The 20,476-nt window shown below is 45.9% G+C and overlaps 2 protein-coding genes across 2 annotated transcripts; both read left to right on the top strand.

Annotated features, from left to right (window-relative positions):
* Window positions 1-519: 519 nt before the first annotated feature.
* On the top strand, window positions 520-2,781 carry LOC124077522 (small proline-rich protein 2E-like). Its single transcript, XM_058571963.1, has 2 exons — window positions 520-604; window positions 1,953-2,781. The coding sequence occupies exon 2, from the start codon at window positions 1,974-1,976 to the stop codon at window positions 2,169-2,171; it is 198 nt and encodes a 65-aa protein (XP_058427946.1). The 5' UTR covers window positions 520-604; window positions 1,953-1,973; the 3' UTR covers window positions 2,172-2,781.
* A 37-nt stretch (window positions 2,782-2,818) lies between these two features.
* LOC124077253 (protein FAM217B-like) lies at window positions 2,819-11,843 on the top strand. The gene is made up of 3 exons (XM_046421468.1): window positions 2,819-2,884; window positions 8,892-8,962; window positions 9,059-11,843. The coding sequence occupies exons 1-3, from the start codon at window positions 2,819-2,821 to the stop codon at window positions 10,374-10,376; spliced, it is 1,455 nt and encodes a 484-aa protein (XP_046277424.1). The 3' UTR covers window positions 10,377-11,843.
* The last annotated feature ends 8,633 nt before the right edge of the window (window positions 11,844-20,476 follow it).

Genomic DNA, 20,476 nt, shown 5'->3' with positions numbered 1-20,476 from the left:
AACTGGGCCTCAGTTACGTTGACCTCCCAACTCTCAGGACCTGGTCACGCAGCAGCTTGCTCAGGGTCTTTGGGTAAATGATCTTAGCTTCCCTGACCCCACACACCAGGGCTGGAGACATTGTGTGTGATGTTTACTCTGCATAAAACGTGAGGGGAAGCCTCGGGTATGGACTATGAGTGCATTAAGATCCATCCCTAAAATCCCTAGAAAAAGCCACAGCTACAGAAATCCAGCCCAGAAATTTCTTTTGTCTTGTGTCCTCATATCATCCCACCTCCAGGAAGCCCTCAGGTACACGAGAGGAACATGGATCTGACCTCACGTCCTGCACCCTACCCATCACACACACACACAAAGATCCTTCCAGAAGGAATAGGAATACTGTTATCCACCAAAGAGCTGCAAAACCGGACTTTTCAGTGCAAACAGGGAGTTGGGCAAGATTTTCAGGAACTGGGTGCAGCATCAGGACGCCAGGAGACGGTGGGGAAACCCCTTTGGTTTCCTCCTTCCCAGGCTGAGCCCAGGATAAAAGAACCTGCTCCAGGCTGCTCCACTGCCTCGTGGATCCCTGAGGACAGAGCAGCCGGGAGAGCCGCAGGTGAGTGGGAGCCGGCGCTGGGGGGAGAAAGCCTCACGGGACCATCAACAGGGTCCCGACGGGCGTGATGAGGAGGCAGGGTAGAGCCTGGGGTTGGGAGGGATGGAGAAGGGACAGAAAGATCGTCAGAGTCAGCAAGATGAACAGAGGCACAGGACAGAGAAGGAAATAAGGACCAAGGGGGTCAGGCAGCCAGCAGGGAGAGAGAGGAGGAGACACGTCCAAGGTCAGCTGTAGTCCACAGGCCTTGGCAAAATTAAATTAAGTCAGCCCCAGGCCACTTGCCACCAGTGTGTATGACACCAAGGTTTCACTGGGCCACAGCCCTCATGTGGGTTTGTGTACTTTCTGTAACTGCTTTTCTCCACAATGACAGACGGGAGGAATTCTTACAGACATTGGCCTGCCACGCCTATGTATCCCTTCTCTGGCCCTTGACAATAAATGTTGGCTGGCCACTGTTCTAAACCTAAAGTGACCTTTGAGCTGGAGGAGGTTAAGGACGCAGTGGAAGAGGACAAAATGCCGGGCCACTCAGTGGACGTTGGTGAAGCTGAGGCGTGAACCCAGCTTGTCCATCACGTTGAGTGTTTCTCCTTCAGTGACTGAGCTTCGGGACCCAAGATAAAGCCTAATGAAACCCAGAGCTTAGGATGTGGGGTGCCCAACTGGGGCTCCCTACTGACGCAGGTGTGCTCCTGGATTCTAGTGCTCACTGGGGGCCACCCCACAGGAGGCTGGTGGACCCTGAAGGAGCAGGATCAAGTGGCAAAGTGGTGGGGAGACACGGAAGGCCTGGGGGAGACACCAGAAGGCCTCTGAGTCAGGAGAAGGGACGACTTAGTGGAGAATAGGGGCCACGGCCACCCGAAAAGGGAAAAATATGACCCAGCCTCCCTCCAAGTTGGCTCTGCCTCCACAGATGGTTAAATGTCACCATGTCCTGCTGTCCCCAGCCTTCTTCTCCTGAAGCCAACATCTCCAAAGACATTCTCCCTTTTATCTCAAGGCCCACCTTCCAGAACTTTCCACATTTCTTATTTCCCTGGTTCCTTAGAGTGTGAGAAATGTTCATTTAAAGAATAGCACACACTCCAGGCCCAATCTCCTGGGAAGGGGAGGCTGAGGAGACACTGGCCACCTGTGGGCAGAGCCACCAAACTCCTGGTGGTTGGTGGCTGTGGTCCGGAGAGGTTCCTGAGGGGGACAGTCTTAGGAATAAGTGCAACGTCTCTCCATTGATATTTTAAGGGGTGAGGGGAGAGGATGCTTTTCCCTTGTGTTAGGCTTGGGGATCACTTCCTTCCCTAGTGCAGTCTCAATCTAAAGTGCTTCTTCTTTCTTTCAGTTTACCTTCAACTTTGGAAAAATGTCCTATCAACAGCAGCAACAATGCAAAGTCCCCTGCCAGCCTCCTCCCCAGGTCCCAGAGCCCTGTCCTCCCAAGGTCCCAGAGCCCTGTCCTCCCAAAGTCCCTGAGCCTTGTCCTCCACCCTGCAGCCAGCAGAAGTGCCCCCCTGTCCAGTGCCCTCCATGCCAGCAGGACTATCCACCAAAGTGGAAGTAGCCTCAGGGGCCAGCCCTCTCTCACCTGGACATGCAGACACTGCCCACTGCCCACCTCCTCCAGCTTATTTCCAGCAACTACAAGGATCACCCTAGAAGAAGCTTCCAGTTCAGAACCAAGAAGAAAGTCAACTGGCTTTTCCTCCCCAAATCTATGCCTCCTTCCACCTCCTCTTCCAGGAGGCTGCAGGGTTTAGACAGGAGGGTCACCTTCTCAGACCTTTGACCCGTGGTTCAAATATGCCATTATGTTCAGCTGCGACCTCCTCCACCACCCAGCCTCCTACTAATCATGTGGATCACTGTGAGAACTCAGAACTTGCTCCTCTCTCTACCTCCTCGGGATGCAACAACTTCATCAAGGTTTCCTGGAGCAAGCACGACTTAAAAAATGAACACAAGAAACTGTTTAAATCAATGGGAAAAACGCCTAGAGCCTTACACCCCAGCTCACACCCTGTGGTGAAGTCAATGACGTCTTCTGGTTCTGTTTCCTACTAATAATCTCCAAAACCCTGACGCAGCTCACCCCTTTCTTTGAACTCTGAACCTGGAATATTCTGAGACCTATAAAGTTTCTTCTTCTCTGATTCCCAAATTAAAAAAATAAAATCCACGATTGACCTTGTGCCTGTTCTCTTGCTGGGGATGGTGGACGTCACAGAGGGACAAAGGGCCAGTGGAGGGCAGCAGAGCCTGAGTGGGAAACCCTTGGTAAGACCTGGGAACTCAGGGGCCATATGAGAGTGACTGGGCGCCCGGGTCAAGCTAAGCGTCTCCTTCTCCTCTGGCCGTCCATCTCAGTCCCTCATGTTTCCTGCCCCCAGGCCCCTCTCCATGAACCCTCATAGGGACTCCCCATGCAGGGACGTGGGGACTCAGGGCTGCAGACTGGGCTGAGCGTGAGGCAGGCCCTCGGGTCCATGCAGACTGTGGGACTCAGCCCTGGGACCTGGGACCTGGCTCCGCCTGGGGTCTGGCCTGTAGGGAATGGACTCCAACAGGGGTTATTTTTGCAGCAGTTTTCACACTATGTGCACCCTTAAGATTATTGAGTATCTCAAGGAGGTTTTATTCTTGTGGGTAATATCTATGGATATTTCTTGTATTAAAAATGAAATCCAGAAAAATTTAAACACACTGTACACATGCAGATATTGCACTAACTGTCAGAGTGATGATGTCACTCATGTCACATACCCTCTGGAAAATTATAGTGAGGGCTCCTTTTTTAAAAAGTGAATTAAAAAGACAAAGAAGATCTTATTATAGTTTTTAAAGTTTTGACCTCACTGATCCTGCTGAATGCACTTCAGGGACCCAAGGTTCTCACACACCTTGACAACCACTAGTCTAGGAGTCAGGGGACCAGCCCGACCCCCGTGTCTCCCAACATGAGCAGCACAGCAGCACAAGCTTCAGGTGGCTAAGGAAGCTCCCCTTGGGTCTGGGTACCCACTTATTTATGGATGCACGTGAAGTCTGTTTTAACCATCCTGCCAAGATGAGTTCCACACTTTAACACTCACTGGTCAGTGCCCATCTGATCCTGCTAAACTGCGTTCTGCACTTGTCTTCACCACCACTGACACCACTTAGAACATGTCTACCTTGATTAAAGACTGAAGACAAAGAGGACACAACAGTGAACGGCTCTGAGATTCTGGAGAGGATTCTCTCAGGGGTCTGCAGAGGTCTTGGGCCCAGACTTGCTTCATGGACCATTGAACTGATCTGACAGGGGCTTCCCTCCGGGTGCAGTCGGGAGCCTGGGTGCCCTGTGGGTTGTGGAGGTTGGGGAAGGAGGGGAGGCAGAGGACGGCTCCTGGGTTTCACACTGGGCTCCGCCTTGGGCTTCTCAGTGCAGTCGATGGACCTTCCCTGGGAGTGGAGACTTGAACCCAATCATATTCCATTTCCCGTGTGTTTCTAGCTCCACCAGCTGGGAGCTGGTGGCATGGAATGACCTCTGACCCTCTGCACCAGGGGAGTGCCTTGTGAGGCACACCCTGACCAGCTTTCCCTTCCTTTACTTTGAGAGATTATTAAGCTTCTTCTGTTCCACTGGCCAGTCCAGGACGTCTTTCTGGTGAAGGGAACCGAGGATGCAGCCTCCATCCCTGAAGAGGGCACAGGAAATCCCTAGAGCTCAATCTCTCCCCTAAGATTATAAATGGATAAGTAAACTTCATGCTCTGAGGGCTGCAGAGACTGGGCGGGCTTCACCTGCTTGAGGGACCCGGCAGGTGCTCCCTGCTACGTCTCCCTGGCACTCTCCCTGGGGCCAGGCCAATGCGTGGGTCTGGAGAACAACGGTGAGCCATCTGGAGGCCACTGTCCCAGCTGTGGTCCCTGTCATGGAGGAAACTGACCCAGAGCTCGGTGTTAGGATCACAGGTTGGAGAGTCACCTGGCCTGGTACAGAGGGTAGGAAAGGGGCTGGGGTGAGTCTCAGCATTGAACTGGGATGGTGGACATCAGAAAGGAGGGTTGGAGGAACCTAAAATATAATGGGCTCCAATGCATCACCAAGTTGGAATCTCCTCAGTGAGACTTGGACTGTCACAAGCTGCTGTCTGGGGACTGTGTGAGCCGGGCACAAGGTCAGCTAGGAAGGCCTGCGCTGTGGGTCACTGTGAAGAGCTGGCCATTTCTATAGGGTATTGAGTCATTCTCCACCTTCTTCTCAGTGGCCAAATTCTGCTCTTGAACTACACCTAACAGTCATGCTCCCACAAGGGGGTGTCCCCCACCAGGTGGACAGACAGGCTGCCGCTGGACCTGCCTCCCACATGTCCCACCACCTCTCCTCCCCATGGACTCCTGCTGCCCAGGGAGCTCATCAGGACAAGACTGACGTCCTGAAGTTACCAAAACCTGCTCTGACAACGGTTTATGTCTCAAGAACAAAGTTGGGGCCCGGGGATCCCAGACGGCAGGCTGGAGGGAGCTGCCTTCTGTGGGGCTCTGGGACCTGGGGTTGAAGCAGGGGAAGCTGTTTCCCTCTGGTGATTAGAGGACCCCACAGCTGTGTCCCCAGGGCTCCAGGCCTCGGTCAGCACAGGACTCCCAGCCACTCACCCACCAGGACCTTCGGGTGCCCGAGCAGGACACAGGCATCAGTACCCGCACAACACTCCTGGCCACCCAGCCACACAGGACTCCCAGCTGCCACTGCCACACAGGACACTGGCCACTGCACATGTGCAGGAACTCCTTGGCCACTCCCAGGTGGACCCCATTCACCACCTGAGGCTCCCTGGTCGCCTCCCACTTGGAGCACCACAGCCACTGCCACAGTCCCCTACACGGTAGCCTGCACCTGGGGACACCTCACAGGGTCTGGAGACAGGGGCCACCAAAACCTGGCTCCCCACAGAGCTGCATCTCTATACCCGCTGCCCACCGCCACCGCCGGGCCCCACCCAGCCCACACCCATGGCTGAAAGCAGCCGCCTCCATCTTGGGATGCCCTCCTCGCCATCTTAGTTGGGGTGACCCCCATCTTGGGACAGTGGCTGGGGCTAGGAAGCAATATCAAGGTTCCTTTAGTCCCCAACTCCCCCCTCCCCGGTGGCCGCTAACCCAGCACAGTGCCTGTGGGTACCAGGCCTTCTGCAGCTCACACAGCCTGGCCCTGAACTGCCTCTATAGACAGCTCCCGCGACAGGGGCGCAGCCCCCAGAGCTCAGCCCACAAGACCTGTAGAGAGGGGTGCCTGACTGGGAAGTAGAGAGGGAGGGAGGGAGATAGAGGTTAGAGGCCAAGTAAGAGACCAGGCATTGCTGGGTCTACAGATGAAATAGGGATTTAAGACCAGGCCCCACATCACATGAGTGGGCCCCAAAGGAGGTCCTTGGGGTGCGGTCTCCCACTGGGTCCAGCAAGTGCTATACGCCCCCTTCCAGGAGCTCTGCCTCCAAGACCAGCCCTCACACCCAATAACCTTCACCATCCTGAGGCTGGAGATACCAGCAAACCACAGACAGCCCCACCTATTGTGGAGAAGGGAGGCAGGAAAGATACTGATCTCCAACCAAAACAATCCTTGAATCTCTCTTTCTCTCTCTCTCTCTCTCTCTCTCTCTCTCTCTCTCTCTCTCTTCTCCCACCTTCACATCCCCAACATTTGTGGAACCAAATGTTTTTCATAAATTAGGCTACTGAGGACTGGGGTGTCTGAATAGTATATTACACTTGTGTTTATCTCCTGTTTTTACATTTTTTTATTTTTCTTTATTAATAAATATTTTTATTTTTTGTTTGCTTTTGTACTCTACTATCTTTCCACTTACTGGTCTTCACAAAATCACTTTCTCCCTCTTCTCCTGCTACTAACCAACTTCTTTAGATTCCTCTTTCATGCTTTCCAAGATCTAATACTCTATATCCTCACCTCCTACCCCCTCAACATCTCCTCCTACAACTCACCCCACTTCTTTGACCACCATCAAAAACTGTTGACCCTTTCACAAACCTACAGTTTATATTGTAGATAATTGAACTCGCCATTTCTGCATATTGTGACAAAACTGTAAACATTTTAATAAAACTATTTGGTTTAAGGTTGTGTATTGTTTGTATTGGGATCTGTTAATATTGCTCTCCCCTTAAAGGAGAGGATTTAGGAAACTGCAGGGCACTATAAGCCTATAGGTTAGAAACTGTAACGCCTCAGGTCCACAGAGCTGGAAGGGAGGACACATGAACAACATGAACACACAAGGGAAGAAAGGCCCCCAACAAACCAGGACACTACATCATCACAACCCATGGCAGCCCCGCAGGAGAAGTGACAGAGAAGGAGTCAGGATGTGCATAATCAAAACATTCTGTGAACTAAAGGATGATGTAAGAGAGCAAATACAGGCAGCAAAAGATCATTTCAATAAAGAGCTACATAAGCAAATAAAGGAAGCAAAAGATGACTTCAATAAGGAGATAGAGGTTCTGAAAAGAAAACCAGAAATCCTTAAAATGAAAGAAATAATAAACCAAATTAAAAACTCAATAGAAAGCCCCACCAACAGATTAGATCACTTGGAAGACAGGACCTCAGACAATGAAGACAAAATACATAATCCTGAAAAGAATGTTGACTACACAGTGAAGATGGTAAGATACCATGAGCAGAACATTCAAGAATTATGGGATAGCATAAAAAGGCCAAATTTAAGAATTATTGGGATAGAGGAAGGCATAGAGTTACAAACCAAAGGAATACACACTCTATTCAATGAAATAATATCAGAAAATTTTCCAAACATGAAGAATGGATTGGAAAATCAAATACAAGAGGCTTACAGGACACCAAATGTACAAAATCACAACAGATTCACACCAAGGCACCATATAATGAAAATGCCTAACATACAGAATAAGGAGAAAATTTTAAAGGCAACAAGAGAAAGGAACCAGATTACATATAGGGGGAAACTGATTAGAATATGTGCAGATTGTTCAACCCAGACCCTGAAAGCTAGAAGATCCTGGAACAGCATATACCAAGCTCTGAAAGAAAATGGGTGCCAACCAAGAATCTTATATCCAGCAAAATTAAGCTGTAGATTTGATGACAAAATAAAAGCCTTCTATGATAAGCAAAAGTTAAAAGAATTTACAACTAGAAAGTCTGCACTACAGAACATCATCGTCAAAATATTCCATGAGGAAGAAATGAAAATCAGCAAAGGGAGGTGTTACACTAAAGGAAAAACCAATCAAAGGAGAAACCAAGTCAAGTTAAATAACAAAAATAAACAAAAATGACCAGGAAAACAAATTATGCTTCAATAATAACACTGAATGTTAATGTCCTAAACTCATCAATCAAAAGACATAGACTGGCAGATTGAAATTTCAAAAAAGACCCAACAATATGCTGCTTTCAAGGGACTCATCTCATAGGAAAAGACATCCACAGACTGAAGGTAAAAGGTTGGGAGAAAACATACCACTCACGTGGACTGTGGAAACAAGCAGGGGTTTCCATCCTTTATGGAATAGCATAAAAAGGCCAAATTTAAGAATTATTGGGATAGAGGAAGGCATAGAGTTACAAACCAAAAAAATACACAATCTATTCAATGAAATAAGAAAGTAGACTTCAAGCCAAAGTTAATCAAAAGGGATAAAAAAGGACACTTCATACTGCTCAAGGGAACATACACCAACAAGACGTAACAATTATAAATATATATGCCCTAAACAAGGGAGCATCTATGTTAGTCAAACAAACTCTTCTCAAGTTCAAGAGTCAAATAGACACAACAAAATAATTCTGGGTGACTTTAACACACCTCTTTCACCAATGGATAGATCTTCCAAAAAAAGCTAAACAAACTATAGAACTCAATATTATGATCAATAACTTAGACTTAACTGACATATATAGAATATTTTATCCTTCAACAAGCAAATAGACGTTCTTCTCAGCAGCACATGGATCCTTCTCTAAAATAGACCATACATTATGCCACAAAGCAACTCTTAGCAAATACAAAAAAAAGTAGAGTTACTACCCTGCATCATACTATCCAAATCATAATGAAGTAAAATCAGAAAACAATGATTCAATAAAAAAAAGAAGCTACTCCAACACCTAGAGACTAAATAATATGCTATTGGATGAACAATGGGTTGCAAAATACATCAAAGAAGAGATTTAAAAATTCTTAAAGGTGAATGAGAACACTGATACAACATATCAAAATCTCTGGAGTCCGTCCCCCGCGCGGCGCTGGAGCCAGTGTGCTGCGGCCTCGTCACGTGCCCCCAGCGGCCGAGGAATAGGTCTGATCAATTTCTGTCCGCGTCTGCCTAGGCTGTGCGCCTATCGATCATATTGGTGTCTGCACAAACCCAGGAGGAGGAAGGTGCACGCTGCAGTTCCGGTAGTGGTGAATTCTTTCCAAACATAAGAGGAATAAAGAAGTCACCTCCCCAGCTGTCATCATCTTCCAACAGATTGAGCAAGAATAGTTTGAGCAGTGCAGAAAAGACAGTCCATCAAATCCTAGATGATGGTCTGCCATGTGAATTTCTCAAGAAAAGGAATAGGGTGAATGAATGTGATCAGAAAAGCAGCAATACAAATGCTGGCCCATCTTGGAGCAAAGCCCAACAATCAAGGAAGTCTTCAGGAAAACGGCAGAGTAAATCCCAAGGATCCCATGTTTCCTCCCAGCTGAGAAGCAGCCTCCTGGGGGCCTCCGCCGGAGGCGAGCCCCAGGCCAGCACCCTGGGCTCTAGGTACAGAGAGGCCTCGGAGAGTACACTATTTCTTCACTTCCAGTCCATGAAAATTATGAAGGAAGACTTGGAGGAGGACAGTGCGAGTGACCTGTCAGATTCAGAAAGAATTCCCATTCCTCCTTCTCCGCTCTCCCCTCCAGATCTCAAGCTTCGAGCTGAAGAAATCGATCCCATTGACTTTGACCTTCCCCCAGGTCAGGGCCACACCAAGCCCGAGTACCACTATCCTGACTTCCTTCCGTCCCCTTTCAACTCCTGGGACCTGCGGGATATGGCCCTGCTTCTGAACGCAGAGTGCAGAACCACGGATGTGCCCCGGGCCGGGGGACTCCTCAGGAAGTACATCGACAGACTCGTCCAGCTCGAGTGGCTGCAGGACCAGACTGTGCAGTGTGAAAAGGCGAAGGCGGCCAAGGCAAGGCCTCCTGCTGCCCCTGGGACCTTGGGGGCACTGAAGAGCCCTGGGAGAAGTAAGCTAATTGCTACTGCCCTGTCCAGGCCACTACCGTACCTCGAAGGGGCTTCAAAGTCAGGCCCTTCACAAAAGAAAGGTTGGCACCATGGAGAAGTTCACCCTTCCTATTACACCTTTGAGACTTCCCCTAGGTCCCCGGATGTACCGAGTAGCACTAGGTTATGTTCCCAGAAGCAAACCCCTGAGACAAGGACGGAAGAAAAGAAAAAGAGATCAAATAAGAGTAGCAAGCTGCAGCGCTGGGATTTGCCTTACAGTGACAGCAGCCCCAAGATGGAAACCAGTGGTAACATCCGGATTCCCAGACAGACAGCCATGATTCTGGACTCCGCAGACCCCTGCAAGAGCTCCAGAACACCAGCACATGCACACCTGAAGAAAAAGGGAAATACAAATAACTGTGGCCATGCCACTGTGCCCAGTGAGAAGAAACTCAAAGCAAATGGAGTAAAACAAAAGACATGCAAATTAAAATAATGATGATCTGCAAAGACTATAGACCTCAATACTGGAGCTCTTCCAAAATTACACTTTATGACTGACGGACAGCATTTTATGACTGACAGCTGAGTGGTTGATTGGCTCTTTAGTCCACCCCACCCCCCAGTAGTGTTATTTTCAGTAGTCTGTGTCTTGCAGTGACACTTTCTTTGCATTGACAGTCTTAGGCATTGAGAACCCTTTAGGTAAAAATTAACCAAAGTATGTGCCATATAAAGGGATCACATGGCAGTACTTGGGAAGAGTCAAGGAAACTTCTGGGTGGGACTGATAGGTTGGTGCCCCATTTCTTCTTGCATGTAAGCGTGTAAAACAGGGCAGACTGTTTGAAATGATGTGAAGTCCTAGCATTTGGAACAAGGCACTCTCCTGCTTTTGCATAAGCTCTTCAAGCAGAATTTGTATTCATTTTATTCCCAGAGAAGCCTCATTCCTTCTGGGTCAGGGAGTACACAGGTTTCTATTTTGAGCAGTCATTTGTCACTAAATTGCTCGCTCACTAGAGACAACGGCATCTGGAACTTCAGTACTTCTCTCTGACATGGGATTTTTTTTTAAAGGAATCATTGAATTTAGAGGCCATGGTGAAGTCCCATTTCTGAGTTTTCTAAACAGATTAAAAGTAATTTGCAGATTTTCCAGTTGGAAAGCCAGGGGGTTGAAGCTTGATTTTCATTGTTTGCTGGGGCATGAACCTACTGTGTGGCGCCCAAGGGTTTCTGCTGTGGGAGGCTTCCCTGAAGGGAGTCCCCAGGAACAGCCCCTCTTAGAAGCTGGGAAGGAAGGGCCTGCAATAGCTGAAAACTCATGGGACGTGCTGCGTAGCAGTTACTAAATTACTGACTTGGGACCTAGATTCTGTTGTCCTTAGTCAAAAATAATGATCTGCTTCAGTTTGTAAGAGCAAGGTTTTACAATCTAGCCTGGGCGTGGGGGTGGGGAGGCCACAGGAAGTGCTGGAGGGAGGAGTGTAGATGAAGTCGCTGGATGTGTTTTCACCATCCAGATCTAGACTTGGTTTCCTGGCCCTTCTACAAGTATCTTCCTTCTCTGGAGTTAAGTGACATCTTGTTCCTATGGTTGTGCTGGGAACTTTCTGTTGATGTTTGTATCTTCAAGACCTTTGGTTGACAGATTCTTGATAGTGTGTTTTAATGACTGGACTGTGGTTGATTTTATCCCTTCAAACAATTACTGTGTTTGGTTTTTTGTTGTTGTTGTTGTTGTTGTTGTTGTTGTTTTGTTTTTACATCTGTGTTTCTGTCTTTTCACCTTTGGGGCAAATGAAAAACTTGGCATGTCATATTTGAACACATAGTGGTTTACGAACTCTTATTGCAAATAGCACAAAGACAAGACACAATGTGCAGAGGTTAAATAATAAGATATCTTTTTAAAACGTGACTTTAATCATATGAAACAACAGAGGAAAATTTTATAATAGCCTTTTTTTCCTGACTTTTCGTGCAAGTCTTTGCAGATTCTTCACCTCGTGCGCCACCCCACTGGAAAAAGCATGCTGTATGCTACAGTCTTATGCCTGTTTATGCAACCCAACGATGTACGCGTAGTAGACATTGCTCCCATAGTCCTCAAATATGCGCTTAACCTTTCTCCTCAGTAGATGCATTGCATTGGAAAAGCAGCCCTTATTCTCCTTTCTGTGGTTCCTGAGTGGTGTCCCTTGTGCCCTGGCCTGCCCTGCTCCCCGTGAGCCCAGATCAGTCCACTACGTGTGGTTGGCACCCCTTGTCATTCTTTCTTTGCAAGATTTTTATTCAGCTCTTTATATAAAGTTTCAGGACCAATTAATATATGTAGTATAATATCACACACATGTGTATTTCTTATACGCACTGAGCGTTCGTGCTAAGCCCCAGCCTTTCCTGAGGTGTGCTCTCCTGGGTATTCTCAGAGACCTAGAGTGGGTGAGGTGAAGCTCTTTCCTTTCCTGCCTCCCCTGTGTCTGAGCTGAGGATCATGTTGATTGAGGATGAAGCAATGCCTCCTGCATTCTTTCCCAGCTCTTTTAACTGGGAGATAGTCAGTTGCTTCCTCTGGAGAATAGTCATATATTCAGACAGTTTTGAAAGCCAAAAAACTGTCTTTCCTTGTTTACTTTTTTTGTTTTACTTTTTTTGTTTTCCTTGTTTACTTTTTTGGTTATTTTAACCAGTGTTATTGGATCAGATCGGAGCTCCTAATGAAGAGTATTAAGATTTTTTCTTAAAGTCAGGTCTATTACAGTACTCACATAAGCACAATTTTAGTTTGATGATCTCTGATACACATATCCAACCCATCTCGATGCACTGACTGCTGCAGAAAAGAATCTTGGCACTTCCATGCCGATGGTGTTGGAAAGCTCAACTGTGAACTCACTCGGTTCATCAAATCCTGAATCTGGTGACAGAAGTCCTTGCGTTTTCAAGAAGTGCCTCTCATTTCCGAGGAGTTGTTTACATACACCTTGCGTTTAGACCAACTAAAATGATCTGAGGTCAAAACACTCCGAATGAGTGTGTGAAAAAATATTTCCAGCTTCCACTCAGTGGAAAAAGTTGTAGAAAAGCACAAAAATGGGCCACAAAAACCCATCAGATTGTTTAGAGTTGGACTATTTTCCAAATCTTTGAATGCCTAAAGGGGCTGAAGGTTTGTCAACAACTTGAAGCGAGTAGAATTGGTGGCCTGACAAATGTCGGGGAGATGCTGTCATTGGTCTGAAGATAGCTGCTAGCTACAAGGAGGAGGTGCGTGGTGGTTCTTCAGCCATCTAGGCCACATCCCAGAGAGACCAGAATCGCTGCGTTACATGTATAAATGCCGTCTGTTTCCACTCTCCTTTTTTGCTCATTTACTCAAGTAGTTACATAAAAGTATGAAGCTCTTGGTGGTCCAGCATTTGAAGGTAACAGAGGCAGTATTTATCACTTATTTATGTACATGTTCAGGACACTATTTTAAATGGCCTGGAAATATTCAGCATGTTTCATTGGTATCATAATGATTGTATGTTTGGTTTTTGTACAGAACCAAATTCATGTAAGTTTTTGTGAACTCATATTTTTTTTTCCTTCCTTGAGATCAATTAAACAGCAGAAAAATATTAAAAAAAAAAAAAAAAAAAAAAAAATCTCTGGGACACTATGAAAGCAGTACTAATAGGAAAATTCATTGCATGGAGTTCATTCCTTACAAGAAGAAAAAGTCAATAAATAAATGACCTAACATTACATCTCAAAGCCCTAGCAAAAAAAAGACCAAATCAACAGGAAATAACTAAAATCAGAGCTGAAATCAATTAAATTGAAACAAAACAATTAAAAATTGACAAAACCAAAAGTTGGTTCTTTGGAAAAATAAATAAAATTGATAAACCCTTAGCCATGCTAATGAAGAAAAGGAGAGAGAAAACTCAAATTACTAATATCTGTGATGAAAAGGGAAATATCATGACAGACACTACAGAAATACAGAAGATAATTAGAAATTATTTTGAAAATTTTTACTCCAATAAAATAGAAAATATCAAAGTCATCAATAAATTTCTAGAGTCATATGATTTGACAAAATTGAATCAGGATGATATCCACAAGATAAACAGATCAATTTCAAGCAATGAAATAAAAGATGCCATCAAAGCCTACCAATCAAGAAAAGCCCAGGACCCAATGGATACACAGCTGAGTTCTACAAGACCTTCAAAGAACTAATACCAATACTCCTCAAATTATTTCATGAAATAGAAAAAGAGGGAGCACTTCCAAACTCATTCTATGAGGCCAATATCACCCTGATTCCAAAACAGACAAAGATACATCAAAGAAAGAAAACTTCAGATCAATATCTCTAGTTAACACAGATGCAAAAATTCTCAATAAAATTCTAGCAAATCAAATACAAAAACATATCAAAATGAAAGTGCACCACAATCAAGTGGGGTTCATCCTAGGGATGCAAGGTTGGCTCAACATATGGAAATCAATAAATATAATTCATCACATCAATAGACTTAAAGAATCATATGATCATCTTAATAGATGCAGAAAAGGCATTCAACAAAATACAGCACCCCTTCATGTTCAAAACACTAGCAAAACTAGGGATAACAGGAACTTATCTCAACATCATAAAAGCTATCTTTGCTAAGCCCCAGGCCAACATCATTCTAAACAGAGAAAAACTGAAGGCATTCTCTCTAAAAACTGGAACAAGACAGAGATGCCCTCTTTCACCACTTCTTTTTAACATAGTTCTTGAAACTCTAGCCAGAACAATTAGACACACAAAAGAAATTAAAGGGATATGGATAGGAAAAGAAGAATTCAAACTATCACTATTCGACAATGATATGATTCTATACCTAGAAGATCAAAAAAATTCCACCAGAAAATTTCTAGAACTAGTAAATGAATTCAGCAAATTAGCAGGATACAAAATCAATACTCATAAATCAAAGGCATTTCTGTATATCAGTGACAAATCCTCTGAAAGGGAAATGAAGAAAACTACCCCATTTACAATAGAATCAAAAAATACTTGGGAATCAACTTAACAAAAGAGGTGAAAAGACCTCTATGATAAAAACCACAGAATGCTAAAGAAAGAAATTAAAGATGACCTTAGAAGATGGAAAGGTCTCCCTTGTTCTTGGATAGACAGAATTAATATTGTCAAAATGACCATACTACCAAGAGCATTACACAGATTTAATGCAATTCCAATTAAAATCCCAATGACATTCCTCATAGAAATAGAAAAAGCAGTCATGAAATTCATCTGGAAAATAAGAGTCCCAGAATGGCTAAAGTAATCCTTATCAAGAAGAGTGAAGCAGGTGGCATCACTATACCAGACCTTAAACTATACTACCGAACAACAACAAAAACAGCATGGTATTGGTACCAAAATAGACTGGTAGACCAATGGTACAGAATAGAGGACACAGGGACTAATCCACATAAATACAGTTATCTCATATTAGACAAAGGCGCCAAAAACATATATTGGAGAAAAGATAGCCTCTTCAACAAATGGTGCTGGGAAAACTGGAAATCCATATGCAGCAATATGAAATTAATCTCCTATGTCTCACCATGGACAAAACTCAACTCAAAGTGGATTAGGGACCTAGGAATTAAACCAGAGACACTGTGCCAAATAGAAGAAAAAGTAGGCCCAAATCTTCATCATGTCAGATTAGGCCCCAAATTCCTTAATAAGACTCCTATAGAACAAGAAATAAAATTAAGAATCAATAAATGGGATGGATTCAAACTAAAAAGCTTCTTCTCAGCAAAAGAAACAATCAGTGAGGTGAATTAGAGAGACTACAGACTGAGAACAAATTTTTTACCACACGTACATCAAATAGAGCACTAACCTCTAGAATATATAAAGAACTCAAAAATCTTAACCCCCCAAAACAAATAACTCAACCAATAGATGGGCCTAGGAACCTAACAGACACTTCTCAAAAGAGGATATACAATCAATCAACAAATACATGAAAAAATGTTGAACATCTCCGTAATTAGAGAAATGCAAATCAAAACTACTCTAAGATTTCATCTCGCTCCAGTCAGAATAGCAGCTATGAAGACAAACAATAATAAGTGTTGGTGAGGATGTGTGTGTGGGGGGCGGGGGGGAGGTACACTCATACATAGCTGGTGGGACTGCAAATTAATGCAGCCCATATGGAAAGCAGTATGAAGATTCCTTGGAAAATTGGGAATGGAACCACCGTTTGACCCAGCTATCCCACTCCATAGTTTATACCCAAAGGACTTAAAAAGAGCATACTACAGGGACACAGCCACATCAATGTTTATTGCAGCACAATTCACGATAGCTAAACTGTAGAACCAACCTAGATGCCCTTCAGCAGATAAATGGACAAAGAAACTGTGGTGTATATACACAATGAAGTACAACTCCGCATTAAAAGAGAATAAATCATGGCATTTGCAGGTAAATGGATGGAGTTGGAGATTATGCTAAGTGAAGTTAGCTAATCCCAAGAAGCCAAATGCCAAATGTTTTCTCTGATGTGTGGCTGCTGATCCATAACGGGGATGCAGGGGAGCATGGGAAGAATGAAGGAACTCTAGACGGGGCAAAGGGGAGGGAGGGGAAGGGAGGGGGCACGGGGGTAGGAAAGATGGTGGAATGAGATGGGTGGGCATCATGACCCTAAGTACATGTATGAAGACACAAATGGCGTGACTCTACTTTTTCTACACCCAGAGATATGAAAAATTGTGCTGTGTATGTGTAATGAGAATCGTAATGCATCCTGCTATCACATATAACAAATTAGGATAAATAATTTAAAAAAAAAAAAGAACAAAGGTGAGCTGACAGACTGGACTAGTGACTGAGCCACGCAAGCCATAGAGTATTATCTGGCCACCTGCTTCACTCTCATGGCTAGATTTTGAGAAGCTGGTCCCGGTTCCCTGTGGGCGTCAGAAACACCATCCTGCAGGTGTCTTCTCAGACCCTCTGCTGCTGGACTCAAAGCCTGAACTAACTCTGTGACACCAGTACCCTGCTCTTGCCCTCCTTGCAGACCAGTGAGCCACATTCAAGCAGGTCAGGTCTTTTCTTGTGACCCAAAGCAAGGTCCAGGGCCTGGCACACAGTAGGTGCTCAGCAGATGGTTACTGTGTAACACACAAGCCCGTTTAGGAATTAAGAAACACAGACCTCTTGATTCATATCTCTTAGAAATTTTATTGATTTGATCTAGAACTTAAGGTTATAGCTCATATTATGTTTATATCTTAAATTACATTTATATCCATGTGATTTTCAAATCAAAATTTCTATGATTGATTTTCAGACTTCATGTGGATTTTATTTTCTGGCTTTCATGATTTTAACTAAAAACCCCAGAACTTTCCTTGAACTTGTATTGCCAACATAATGGAGTTTTTTCCTGGCATAGGAAGGTTGGCAGAGGCCTGGCTTTAGGGGATCTCCTCGGGTGGGCAGTTGCAGGCTCAAAATTGAAGCACTAAGCCCCAATTCCAATCTCCCTTGAGCCCTGAAAACCCTGTCTCCTGCTCAGCCCGGTGGCACCCCCAATACTGTCACACACACACACACACACACACACACCCTGCCCCGGCTCACACTCATCCTCATCTTTGTGGGGCGCCTCTCCAGAGGAACAGAGGAGACTCTCTGGGCTCTCCAGGACTAGAGTAGGCTGCCAGGCAGTGTGAGGCCCAGAGAGGGACCAGGTGGGAAAAACGCCCGTGTCCCAGTTTGAGGAAACTCCTGTAGTTTCAAGAGGTATTTCAGGAAATTCCTCCTCATCAGGAGACGTCTCCTCACCGCCCCCTGGTGGCTGTTCCAAGCACTGCTCCCCTGCCTGTTCTTCATCTGTGACATTCTCCCCTTCCTCCCGCCTCCAGCCAGGGAGCCCACTCAAACCACTGGGAACAACAGGATTCATGGGAGGAGTGGGGAGGAGGAGGAAACAGCATCCCAAGGCTGGGAGAAGGCAGAGTTTGCTGTCTTTAGCAATAAAGATGTGGTCAGGGAGGTGATGTGAATCAGGTCAGAAAAAAATAATTAAGATCATCATCTCACTGCCCTGAGAAATCTGGGAAGAAAGAAACTTGGGATTTCCCACTTTTTAAAGTCAAGATACTTTAACACATATTGGCTTCTCGAAATCTCAAAGAACAATTGGAAAAGGGCAGGATGCAAGCCAGAAAGAGCGCTCCCCTCATTCCGGCGATCTTCTCAAGCCCACAGAAGCAGTAGGCTAGGAACCAGCCGCTGGAAAAGCTGGCCTGCCCCGGCCACACAAACCAAAAGGCCCCAGGGAAGGCCTCTGTTCTCTGTTGGTTTCCAGAGGCTGAAGCTCCGAGGGGTCCATTGATCAGCTGCAAGAAAGTCTGTGAATGAGGTGTCATTCTCGTTGGATCCGTGGAGAGTAGATCCTCCTGAGTCTGTTGCTCCCTACAGTCGCTGGAAAGGAGGGCGGGGGTGGGCAGAGAGAGGAGTTGTCATCTTCGTGTCCAGGTTGAGGGTGTCACTTCTGCTTTGGTGGGCATTTCTGCTGGCAGGGAGGATGCTGCCCAGGAGGGCACTTCTGCTGGCTCAGGCACCTTGGGAGGACAAGGTTGTGGGACCTGGGGAGGACAGGGCTCAGGGACCAGTGGAGGAGGCTGGCAGGGGACTTTGCACTGTTGCTGCTGCTGAGAAGACATCCTTCCTGAGTGGACAAAAGACTGCAAGAAACAGGAAACACGCATTTTTAGCTGCGACAGCTGCATATGCCAACCATTCCCAGGAATTACCTCTGCTTCTACCTACCCTGGCCTTCATTCCCGGCCTTCCCGTCTTGCTTACTGCCACGATGCCCAGACCCAGAGCGTAATCACGGTTGACAACAAAATGTTCACAAGTGGTCTGCCTATAGACAAACCTCACCCAGAGAACTGGGGCCCTCCTGGGCACTGTCTTTTTAAGAACATGCTCACAATAGATCAGGGGAAGGAAAATAGGAATGGCCTGAAAATAAAATACTAGATCACGAAAGACATGGGGATGCTCATCTTGGGAAGAAAATTAGGGGAGGCAGTAATGCAGGTGTGTTCTCTGCGAGGGCTGCCCCTCATGGGGAGCAAGACCAGCCCTTGGTCGGCAGCATGGGAGGGGGCAGTCAGGAAGGAGGTCTGTCCATCCTGGGCTGGCCCAACATGCGGTCCCTGTGCAGGAATTATTTTTCTAGACCCAAAAAAATTCAATGACGTGCTAATTGGCCTTAAAGTCCATTGACACAGAGATTCCAGCTCAGCAGAACTGACACTGTGTTCTACAAGTTTTTCCACTCTTTGGAAATTTCTTTGGAAGTTTTTGCAGGCCCACAATCCACAGCAGACATTTCTCTCTCCCTGCTGAATGTCTCTGCTCTGTGTCTCCCCTCTGTACTCTCTGGTCTCAGTAGTAAGTGCCCATAGTACTGGCCAAGTACTCAGAAGTAAGGACCAAAGGCGATAGATCCCGGCCTCTCTGTCCAGATGCCAAGAACACATCGCATCCCTTCATAACCAATGTCTGATGCCATCTCATGATGCGGACAGGGGCAAGAAGCTCTATGGAAAACCACCATCCAGGGATGAAATGGGGTCTACGAAAGAGACATTACGGGTCCAATCTAACCCCTGTGATGTGGGACACAGCCTTACTAAATGGGACTTCTCTCACATTAAAAACAAGACCTCCCTCACATTCCATCCATCAGGTGATTTGCTCACCTACTGCACGCTCACCACCTCTCTTTCTTTCTGTAACTATTCTCCTGTGGATTCACTGGGTCTTCCCATCCCAGCCTGTCTGTCAATCTGTCTCTCCCTCCTACTCCACATCCATAAATCCTCTGTTTCCGTAAATCCTCTCCACCTATGAAATCGCTTCATTGTCAAAAAAAAAAAAAAAAAACCAACAATGTCAGTCCATAGGCCGTGGTTAGGTCAATTCACTCACCTGCTTCTCCTCCTGCTCCAGGACCAGGGATCCAAGTGACACAGATAGGGCCACATTGGTCCCTCTTATTTTAGGTATAGCTGGGGAAGAGGAAATAGAGGGGGATGTCCCAACAGATTCCTAGTTCTTCTAGATCTCACTGTCTTCCTGAAAACAGCTGCAAAATCCCCACACAGACACTAAAAATTCCAGTTTGGTGGCTATCTGGCAATTAACCACATTTTCAAGCACCCGGAAGTACTTCCTCGGGGTGTGAGAGAATTAGATTCTCACAACTTTCCTCAGTTGTCCCTGGAATCATCAGTCATCAGGAAGGATGGGTGTGGGGACATAAGTCAAAGAGTCCTAGAGTTCTGATCCCTGGGGGCTTAGGACTGGGTTCCCCCATATCTCTCTCTCTCTCTCTCTCTCTCTCTCTCTCTCCCCCTTCGTCCCCTTCCCCTTCCTTGGTGCATCATTCTCAGAAGCTTCCCCGGCCTTCCCAGCATTCTGTGGATAGTAATACCTTCTCCTTCCTCTTATTTCCAGGGTCTTCCAGGCCTCAAATTTTAAGTCTCATAGAGAAA

This window comes from Marmota monax, unplaced genomic scaffold (assembly GCF_021218885.2).
Source record: "Marmota monax isolate L192 unplaced genomic scaffold, Marmota_monax_Labrador192_F-V1.1 WCK01_AAM20220418_F8-fsc00108, whole genome shotgun sequence".
In the NCBI taxonomy this organism is placed as follows: Eukaryota; Metazoa; Chordata; class Mammalia; order Rodentia; family Sciuridae; genus Marmota; species Marmota monax.
This window is presented reverse-complemented; position numbering and strand designations above follow the sequence as displayed.